The sequence below is a fragment of the Vombatus ursinus genome, unplaced genomic scaffold (genome assembly GCF_900497805.2).
Source record: "Vombatus ursinus unplaced genomic scaffold, bare-nosed wombat genome assembly UNPS02015106.1, whole genome shotgun sequence".
NCBI lineage: Eukaryota > Metazoa > Chordata > Mammalia > Diprotodontia > Vombatidae > Vombatus > Vombatus ursinus.
The window spans coordinates 365585-376789 of record NW_020954884.1 but is presented as its reverse complement, the minus strand read 5'-3'; the positions used below and the strand labels follow the sequence as shown (position 1 = coordinate 376789).

The 11205-nt window shown below is 39.5% G+C and overlaps 1 protein-coding gene across 1 annotated transcript in view; it reads left to right on the top strand.

Moving 5' to 3' along the window:
- Window positions 1-9220, top strand: part of SKP2 (S-phase kinase associated protein 2) — a 29753-nt gene extending 20533 nt beyond the window's left edge. Inside the window, exons 5-10 of the mRNA XM_027846285.1 lie at window positions 7-42; window positions 866-964; window positions 2737-2867; window positions 4451-4502; window positions 4644-4751; window positions 7255-9220. Coding sequence (XP_027702086.1) covers window positions 7-42; window positions 866-964; window positions 2737-2867; window positions 4451-4502; window positions 4644-4751; window positions 7255-7468 — 640 coding nt within the window. The 3' untranslated portion in view covers window positions 7469-9220. The remainder of the gene's footprint in view (window positions 1-6; window positions 43-865; window positions 965-2736; window positions 2868-4450; window positions 4503-4643; window positions 4752-7254) is intronic.
- The last annotated feature ends 1985 nt before the right edge of the window (window positions 9221-11205 follow it).

The following is an 11205-nucleotide window of genomic DNA, read 5'->3' as shown; positions in this document are numbered from 1 at the left end:
CCTGAGCCTGGAAGGACTGAGGCTTTCAGATGCCATCGTCAGGTGGGTCGTGATTACCACCTCTGCTACGCGTGCTACGTGATATGGCAAGGGGGTGGACACAGAGCAGAGAACCTGGCATTCAGTGGACTTTTTATGCCCACCTCTTATTAGGCAGTTGTGAAGGACGGCAGATTGCTTCAGAAGTGATAGCTGGTAATCTTCATCATTGGCAATACTCTTAGAAAATCTCTGGGAACCATAGGAATTCTCACCTGCCCTGGTGCCCTTTCTGATGTGTCCCTAAGTTGCTGTTTCCAACAAAGAAAAGCTTAAAAAAGCAGAATTTATTCCATCTAGATCAGCCTTGGACACCATCTTGATTTTGTGTGGGTTTCTGGATGTTGATTTGAGTTTGAAGCCCTGAGCTTCTCTGCCTTCTGATCTTAACACATCCTGAAATGTTTCTGCTCATTTGCTCTTTCAAGCCTTTTCCCTCCTTTAATGCCCTGTCATCCCTTCCTTTTCCCCTATTAATCTATATTCTTCCCTTCTCTCAGGGCCCAGATTAAGATTGGCTTGTTTTGTGAAATCTTATCCAACTAATCCTCTTTATTTCAGTTTCTTCATCTTTTAAGCATAGGGTCTGTACCATGCTATCTTACACTTAGGTTACCTTAGAACTTTTCTCTAGTTATTTTATGCATGTCAGGTTCTGTTTTTCCAAACTGATTGTTATGCCTTTTGAGGTATATATATGTTCTTCCACATTTTTAGGTTCCTTACCCTACTTCCTAACCATAACATACATACATGTACACACACATACACACACATGTTTAGTAAATGCTGAATGGGTCTTGTGTATTTCTGGCTTTTCTTTCAGAAACCTGGCTCAGAATTCAGACTTAGTGCGATTAAACCTCTCTGGATGTTCCGGATTTTCAGCCTCTGCGCTGGGGGCTCTGCTGAGCGGCTGTACTCGGTAGGAATTGCTTTGTAGTGAAGTTGTCAGGCTAACTTATAATGGTCACATCTCTTTTTTCATCCATTTAAAAAGAAAAAGAAAAAACTTGTTAGGGTGTTTCAAGCCCATGTGATTGAAAAAACGGTGGATTTGAAATTTAGAACTCGGTATTTCAAACTTAAGCCTTTTTTCCACAATAATTTTCCACTTAAAATCGATTGACTTTGCCAAACTTGGGAGACACTACATACCATCAAAGTAAACCTCAATTTTTATTGTTGTGATTCAGATTTCTTTTTTAAAAAGTTTTTCCAGTGTTTACCAGGTCTCAGTGATATTTGATAGATGTTACCAAGATGTGATATATAGCTTATATAATCACAGAATTACTCTTTCTCATGAGTCTCTTAAGAGTCTTTGTGGGACTTCAGGATAGAAAATACACCCTCCTAAACCTATTCAAAATGGATTATGTGGCAGTGAGGTAATTCATCAAACTAAGTACTCAGCTCAGGTGCTGGGTTTAAGAAGCAGTGCCAGAAAAAACTATGTTCCCTGGTGATACCAAATATCCTGCAGACTTCCATAAGTAACTTTTTGCAATGTTGCCATTTTTATACTTATGAACAACAATGATAGCATCAGTATATGTAACGTAGTCATGCTTGCCTAGGTTTGAAAAGGGGACTTAGATTGCAAATGTCTTTTTCCTTAAAACAGGGTTTACTTTTTACCTATTTAAAAACACGTTTTATTGATGCCTTCCATTTTCATATTCTATTCCTTTCTCATTCTGTTCCCCTACGTTATAATCTAACCCTCCTTTTTGACTCCTTCCTCCCTCAAAAAAATCAGTTATAGAACAGGCACAATGACTTCGTCTCACAGGGAATGTAGCAATTTGCAACTGTGGTTCTCGACCTGCCCACTGAGAGGAGGGAGGGGCTTGTATTCATACAAATATACTAAGGCTAAAACTGGTCTTAAAATTAATCAGTTTGGCTTCCTGTCAGTGTCATTTTCTTTTAGATTATTGTAGTCATTGCAGAGTTCCCTTTTTTTAAAATCTTTTTACTAACTCACCATTAATAGCATCTTTTCCTTAGAGCAGTACAGTTATGAGAAAACATTATTCCATGCTCATTACCTATTTCCTGTTCGATTCCATTCCTGGAATCGTGTGTGAAGTAGGAAAAGGAAGGAGGAATTATTCAGTGGGGACTTCGGCAGAAATCCTCCATCATTTTTCCAGGGAACAAGCATTGGGAATAGGGAGCAGTGAGGATAAAATTATCTTTCCCAGTATGTAAAAGCAGCTTGTTGTTATATGTAAGAATTCACTGGATTTAGATTTTGTTTTGTCCCCCTCCAGTATTTCAAGTACTGGGGCAGCTAGGTGGCAAAATGGATAGGGTGCTGGGCCTGGAGTCAGGAAGACTTGAGTTCAAATCCAGTCTCAGACACTTACTAGCAGTGAGACCCTGGACAAGTCACTTAACCCTGTTTGCTTCATCTTCATCTGTAAAATGAGCTGGAGAAGGAAATAGCAGACCACTTCAGTATCTTTGCCAAGAAAACACCAAATGGAGTCACAAAGAGTTGGCCATGACTGAACAACAACGTTTTAGTTATTGCCCTGAGCGACACTGATCTCTCCTTTCTGGTCAGTTAGGGTCAGGTGACTTGGGCTGATTTGGGAACTGGCTCACCATCCAAAGAGTTTTTTCCTGTGGAACCTGTTCTCAGTCACTATCTCAGACCCAACTATGATTTCTGTCCTTTTTATGCAGCTTAGATGAGCTGAACCTCTCCTGGTGCTCTGATTTCTCGGCAGAACACATCCAAGTTGCCGTCAGCTCTATCACAGAAAGCGTGACACAATTGAATCTCAGTGGGTACAGACAGAATCTACAGAGATCAGGTAACTGGGAAGGGACTACCTGTAAGGGATCAAAGTTAAGTTGCCAAATGCACCAGAGACCTTCCCCTCCCCCTCCTGACATCCTCACACCTAGCCAGAGCCTTTTAGGTAGGTCATCTTTTACTAGAACACACATCAGAATTAACACCAGTCATCCATGAAAGCATTACCGCTTATTTTCAAATGCCGTACCAGTATATATTCAGATATAGGAAAATTTGCTTCATCTGCTTAGAGGAAGAAGTCCTTTCTTGATTTTTCTCCCTTGTCCACAGTTATCCTCTTTTATATCTTTTATTACCCCCATCCCATCTGTTCAGCCTTCTTCCCCTTAGTGTCCCATTTCTTCCATGCCCCACATATCAGAAAAAAAAAAAAAATCACAGTACATTATCATCACTTCATTAAAAGGAGACGCAGTGTCCTCATCAGGGCCTCTCATTCGTCACTTCATTACTTTGATAGGAGAGAATGAAGTTAACTGACCTCACTAAAAGTTCTGGGCAAAATATTGAAAAGTCCTGTTCTGGATTGTTTCAGAAACAGTAGGCAGAAGAGGTTCTCCCAGCCAGGTCTTCTTAGATGTTAACCTAGAACATGTGTGGACATAATGAATTTCAGCGGGAATAGTTGGTGATAGTGGTCCCAAATATTTGGCAGCCATAGAAGAGGAAAGAGTGAGGCCCAGGCAGGCCCATATAGCCTAAGTTGGGGTGAGGGGGAAGTGTTATTGATCACCCAAGGAAAGCTGAGACACAAAGGATCAGGGAACAGTAGCTGTTACATAACAGCAGTGCTCCAAATTTTGTGTTGTGTAAGGTATTTGTTTTACTCTACAGAAAGGTATTTTTAAAAAACAAACCTTACACTGAACTTTCTAGGCTCCTATTGCATTATGATGGGGGGCTAAGGACATGTGAAGCAAGGGGCAAGAGCCCAGGGTTTTAGTGGCTGACTTTGCATTTCTCCACCTACAATGACATGGACAGGTCATTTGCCTTCTCTCTCAGAAGAGGAGGCTGAATTAGATCAGCAGTGTCAAACTCGAATAGAAATAGCGTTATTTGTTGACTTAGAAAACCACAAGTTAACATTATTTATATTGTATTCTTATTTATTTTGTTAAACATTTTCCAATTGCATTTTGATCTGGTTCAGGAGTATTATGGAGTTTTGCAAGCCAAAGCTACTTGCTAGTTTTGTACAAAATTCTAAACACTAACTTTCCATTTGATACTTCTGCAGAATGGTTGCTACACAGGCATTAGAGGGAATTTGGGTGACGCAAAATGTTTAATCAGTGTTCCACTGTTCTTAATAACTAAATTTCTAAATGAGAATAATTTTATGGAGGGTGGAGAAAGGGAATGGGCTGCCTTACCTCAAAACAGAAGGTATGACTTTTTTTTTTAACACATATTTTGATTAAAATTTGTCCTGTACATTCTGATGTTTTTGTTTTTATTGTCTGTTTTTTCTGAGAAAGAAAGGGTTCCTTTTGAACCCAAAGGCAGTTGATATGGATTTGTGTTTAACAAATTGCCCATAAAAATACCTATATATATATTTTTTTTCCTTCTTAGATGTGACGACATTAGTGGGAAGGTGCCCCAATCTGGTCCACTTAGATTTAAGGTATGGATTTGTGGAAGAAAGATGTAGTTACCTCGGGGAAAAGGGAGAAGGGTGACTGTTAAGGGAAGAAATGGCTATCAGAAGGTTTTCGTGGATGATGGAGACAATTATTGTGGACGTCTTCTCTTCCCCATCTTTTAGTGACAGTGTCCTGCTGAAGACTGACTGTTTCCAGGAACTTCATCAACTCATCTACCTCCAACACTTGTCGCTCAGCCGATGCTATGAAATAATGCCAGCAGCCTTACTGTGAGTGCCTCCTTATAAAGCTTTTTTTGATCATTTGATTAATAAGTGTCACCAGTCATCATCATTGATAGCAAAGGTATTGAGTAGAGCACTGGCCCTGGAGTAGGGAGGACCTAAGTTGAAATCTGGCCTCAAACACTTGACATGTACTAGCTGTGTGACCCCAGCAAGTCACTTAACCTCAGTTGCCTCACCAAAACAAATAAAATAAAATAAAATAAAATTTTAAAAAATAGCAAAGGTATCAAACCTGAATGGGTGACACTGACCAAAGGTAGGTGTAGCCTAGGACCAAGCAGAGATTGAATGTCGAACTTGGAAAATGTCTCAGGAAAAACCAGAAGTACATCAATAGGCTGAAGAAGTTCCAATGAGCTAAGATAGCATCTCCTAAATATTTATTTTCATTCTGAGGGGCAGATAACCTAACCACTTAACAGAGACTCATAGGAGGAATAGAAAGAATGGAAGGTAGAACACGGGAGTGGAAGACCTGTGTTCAGCCTCAGCCTCTACCACCTGCTACCTTTGTGCCCTTGGGCAGGTCATTTAACTTCTGGGCTGCTTCCTCATTCATATGTCACTGGGGTATAAACCACAACCCCATTTTTTCCAGGCTTGTTTCCTCTCAGCATGCAGCCACTCTTATCAGAAGTTTTCTGCTGAAAACTACTACAGCTGCTACAACCACTACTCATGGCCTTAGGGGTAATCTTTGCAGGTGTAGCACCCAAGCCCCAACCAGTGAGAAGATATGGGTTTGAATTCCACCTTTGCCACCCAATGGAGTCAAAAGAGTCAGACACAACTGAAGAACAACTCAGCAAAAATTCTCTGCGATAACTTTTTTTTTTTATCATAAATGCCCAAAACAAAAAAGGAACTTTTATCTCTCTGCCTTTTCTAGTTGTATTGATTATTCTTCAGTAATGGGGTGGTTTGTTGAAATTTGAAAACAAATATTTTCTTTTTTGAGACTTTGTACAGGGCATGTACCTTCAAACAGATGGGTACAAGAGATAATGAATTCCTACGCACATCAGTCTGCATTGAGAAGGCAGATATTTCGCAAAAAACACTGTTGACATTTGGCAAACAGTCACCCTTTTCTGTGAATCGGCATTTCATTGACATTGAGAAAATTGTTTGTCCTGTCCTAATCTCATGTAAATATAGTAGTGGGTTGATTGCATCATGGGTTGGGAATGAGTTAGGAGAAGAAAGGGGTTGGGAATGCTTTCTGTAATGTGGCATTGGCCACTGGTAAGCACCGATAATGCCTTTGTTTCACCATCCTTTCCTAACTGGAATCTAGTGTTTTAAGTATGTGGGGTAAGTTCAATTTTAAGGTGTGCTATTTTGTCAGACCGACTGAATTTGATAGTAGATTTCATTTTGTTACTTAAGGTGCCATTCCTTTTTGAAATGGGAAGCTCAGCTCATAAAGTTTATACAGACACACATACACATATACACATTTGACACATGGAACATGCTTTCCTCGAGAGTCATGCTAAGGCTGTTTCCCAGCTCTTACATGTGGCCCTTTACTGTTGCTCTCACATAATGAACATTGGGGTATGACTGCCCAATTTGGAGATGGAGAAGTGAGGTGAACTGGACAAGAACAGACTGAATAAACATAAACTTCAACCTTTGTGTAACATCAGATTCCCCTTTTCTGAGCTATTGATTGTTCTGTTGCTGCCAAGAGGGAAATCAGATTGAAACCTGAAGTGTTTCAAGCTGAGCCAATGTTTTTTTTTTTCCATTTATTTAACTTCTAAAAAATATTTGTCCACCAATTTATCTTCTGCAAAATTTCAGAAAGGTTGTCATCATTTACCAATGTGAGAAAAATAAATGCCTTTTTTTCCTTGGTATTTGTGTCCTTAGCACCTGGCAGGGTACCTTGGCATGAAATAATGCAATTCAACAAGCAGTTACTAATAACAGTCAGGGTACAAGGTATAAGGCAGTGGGGATACAAAGCAACACAGCCCCTGCTTTCCAGAAATTTACATTCTAGTGGAGGTGGGGGCAGAGATATACAAATACATAAACTCAAGCACTAAGCATATGTTATTTGGAGGGAGAGAATAGGAATCACTAGATAATTACATGAACATGTAGGATCTTAGCTTGTTTTGCTTTATACTCTTAAACCTGGAGAGGTGAGCTAGATATAATGATGGCCTTCTTCTAATTTTCATGTCTTCCAAACATTTTTCATTGGATCTGTCTTTGTGGAATTGTCCACAATTCCAAAAGCAACAAATTCCAAAGCAACAAATCACACATTCACAAAGGGATTGTTCTGTTCAAGTGATAGTGCAAGGTGACAAGTTTGCTACTGTTTTTGTATTATTCTTTTTTTCCCCCATATTTCTCGGGTTGACATGGGGTTGTGATAGATCATGTAGAAACCTGTTGTGTTATTTGGTGGAGAAACTATACAGTGCAGATTAGCTGGTCTAAAAGTTGTATATGTCTCCCTTTCCAGTGAACTTGGAGATATCCCCTCACTGAAGACACTACAGGTTTTTGGAATTGTAACAGAAAATTCCCTTCCTGTGCTAAAGGAAGCACTCCCTCATCTGAAGATCAACTGTTCTCACTTCACTAGCATTGCCAGGCCAACAGTGGGCAGCAAAAAGAACCCAGAGATCTGGGGCATCAGGTGCCGCCTGATGATGCCCAATCCAAATAGCCACTGATGTCCTCATTACAAAGTGACTTCACAGAAGAGCAGACAAAAAGGCCCCTGTACTTGGAGTCCCTCAACCATTTTTCTTCTGATGAGTTACACCTTCCACCTTATAACTGTTTTGGCTTGAGGATCACTTGAGAAAGAACTGTTTCCTGTCACTAACTCATAAAAATTTAGGAATGAGTGTTTTGCACTGGGAACACAACTTTTGTCAATGCCCTTTAAAGGCCTGCTTGGAGAGCCATGACATTTCAATTATTTATGAGTTTAAGGCAGTAAACCTGTACTTATTATTAAAAGGTGGTTCAAGGTAAGTACTTCATACCACCTCTCTGACATTCCCTCTTCTAAAAATCTTCAGAATGCAGCCAGTGCTCAAGTGAATAATTTTATAGAAACTGTTTCAGTAATCATACATGCTTTTTCTTTTTCTCTGTCTTGCCTTACATAGAACAGATTGGAAGAACCCCAAATCACTCATTTTCTGAACAGAGCACAAATAGAGCTTGGGGGGAAAAAGTCCAAACTCTGTCTTTGAGTACCAATCACTGAACCTTGAGGTAATAAGGATCATGGGAAGGGAGACCCCACAAAAGCATTTTAAGATCCTGGAAAAAAGTGTTGTCTTTAGCCCAAGGGTTGGGGCAAAGAGTAAAGTACATTTCCACTTGGTGATATATGCATACCAAAAATGCTTAGGAACCTTTGAAGGCAGAGCAAGCCAAATGACAGCTGGTTTCTGTGACTGATGAGCTTGAGGTCTTCTTGGACTAATTAGACAACGTTTCTTTACGGTGATTCATAGGTAGTTTTTTCTAGGTTCTGAAACTAGCTGTGGGGATGTAATTATGGTGGTGTTTGTTTGCTTTTTTATAACATTTTTTCACATCATGACCACGTATCTTACCATTGGTAAAGGCTTGCTGCCTTGTTCACTTTTTTATACTGAAGGTGCTTTTGCTTCTGATGGTTTATGTTTCACAAACCAATTTCTGTTTTAGGTGCTAGGTGGAATTTGGCCTTGTTCCCTGTTCTTCCTTATAGCTGAGGTCTAGAAGGGGCTATTTTGATTTTTCTTAGAATCAAATACTGAATAAGAAGAAATAAAAAATCTTTGCATCTTTTGTTTGGAATGCCCCATTTGAAAGAGCTCTGGGGTCTACAATTACTAGGAAGCACCATGAAACTTCAGCACTCTTGTGAAAGAGGAGCAATTTCTTGACTTTGGGCAGTCTGGGAGCAGGAACCCCAACTTAAAAGCATTGATTTTACCTGTTGGGGAGCAGCTTTGACTTTTTAGAACTGATGGAGCACCCAGAAAAAAAATTATTCATACTCTTAAAAACTAGGTCAACAAATCACTTCACGTCTTCCCATTGATCAAAGAATACCAATTTTATTTTGTTTCTGTGACTGACTTAAAAAAAAAAATCAAGATGGAACTAATATGGTAAGCCTGCCGTAGATTGAACTGCATTTCCACTAAGGACACTGTCATCTGTTAAGACTGCTGGAGAAAACACTTTGGCCCAGTGTTATACAGAGATTAACTGTTGCCAGCCTGTTACACGTGCTGTCACGAAATGGTAACTACACCTTGAAATGTTGTTTACATAATAGCCATTAAAGAGACATAGGGTGGGTCTGGTGGGATTTGTACCTTTGGATACACATCCTCTTCAGCACTCAATTCCAGATATAAGCTATCTTGCCAAGATTTTAGTGACCTTCACGATGTCTACTTTTATATGTTTTTAATTAAAAGGAAAAAAATTTATACAAATGACTCGTCCTTTATGCATTTAAGCCCAACTTTGTGAAAAGCAACAAGGGCAGCATATGAGTAAACTTAATGCAATAGTAATATACTGTCACTTTAAAAATGGTACCAAGAGTTTAATGGATTGAACTTAAACGCGTACTTTGCTCATACTTAGACTCTACCCTAACCATCTTGCCAAAAACTGTTGCCATTACTACACAGAAGATTCTGTCTAGAATCCTCACTTTTAAATCAACAGATTTAATTTTGGGGGATTGCCCTGGTATACAGGGTTATAGTCTTCCCTTTGCACTTGGGAACTAGGAAAAAACTCTGAAAGTCTCTCCTAATGATCTTCCTTGAGTCTAGAAGAAGGCTGAAGACTTTATTGAGGCTTGCAACAAACATTTATTAAATAGCTACTATGTGCCAGGCATTTTACAAATATATCATTTGATCCTCACAGCTCTATGAAGCAGGTGCTATTATTATCATCACTATTTTATAGTTGAGGAAACTGAGGCAGAGGTGGTGACTTTTCCAGGGTCACACAGCTGGTAAGTGTCCAAGTTTGGATCTGAATTCGAGTCGTCCTGACTTCAGGCCCAGTGCTCTATCCATTAGGCCACCCTAGCTGCTTCATTGGGTGGGAAGAGGGAGGGAACTCACTTCTTTATTTTGATATAATTGCTTTATTTTGTAATCCTGTGTATTTTATTTTATACATTTAAAAACATTCTGAGAAGAGGCCCATAGGATTCACCAGATTGCTAAATGGGTCCATTATAAGGTGAAGGTTAAGAATCCTTGGGCTAGAGTGATGGGCAAAAACTAATATTTAAGAGTTAACCCTTTCTGTGTCACAGATCCCTCTGATAAGTCTAGTGGAGTCTATGGATCCCTCCTCAGAATTAAGTTTTTAAGAACAAAATACAAACAAAACCAATTATACTGAAGCAGTTACACAAATTTTTTTTTTTTAAATTCAGACTCTACATAAGAACATCTGGCCTGGTGAATTTTCTCTCCACCTAGACCCCTAAGCTCCCCAGAACTAAGATATATCTCAGTAGACATTCCCTAACCCAACTGGAGAACTCCAAATCTAGCCCTGTCTTGTTCTAATTCTCACTTTTTCTATCAAAGTTTCTACTCCGAATCTTGGGACTGTCCATACTTAAAAGTAGGAAGTCGAAGGTAGCGATGACAGAGTATGGTCTCCTCTCCTGTTATTTTTTCTAATTTAATTCAATCCAGCAATTTAGTAAGAACCTGCTAGGTGCATGGGACTGTGCCAAGTCCTAAGAATGCAAAAACAACGAAAACGCCTCTGTGTTAACGACGCTTCCACCATACTACCAAGTCCACATTATACTTTCTGATATGTTGGGTTTAATTCTTCCACCAACATTCAACCTATTTTGTATTATGTACAGGCTTCCCCCTGAGGAGATTGCCACAGAATAGATGCACCTAGCCATCATACTTGTTTGCCACATGGTCCCAACAGGTCTCTCTGCCTCTTTCTGTCCATCCCATCCTCTACACAGCTTCTAGACTATACTTAAAATATTTTTCTTTTCATAAGATAATGAAATCTTCATTGGTTGAACTGCTTCCTAAAAGACTGGAGCCAACACCTCATTCAGGCATTCAAGACAACCAAATTATGTTCTTACATAATGTTCCACCTACGTGTTTCAAGTACCCCTTCTGTGAATTTTCTACTACAATCAGAAGCAGAGTTGTAAGTTTCCTCAGGGTCTACCCTATACCACTTATACCATTCTGTGATGTTGACAGGGTCTTGCAGTCTTGACTATTTTAAAACTGCCAGTGAGGGGGAAACCCATTACCTAAGGCAGACCATTATTTTGGAAGCATTTTCCCCCTACATCAAGCCTAAATTTTCCTTCATTGTCAATCTAGTTTTATCTTCTGTGGACTAGCAAAAAAAAAAAAAAAACTAGCCCCTCTTCTTC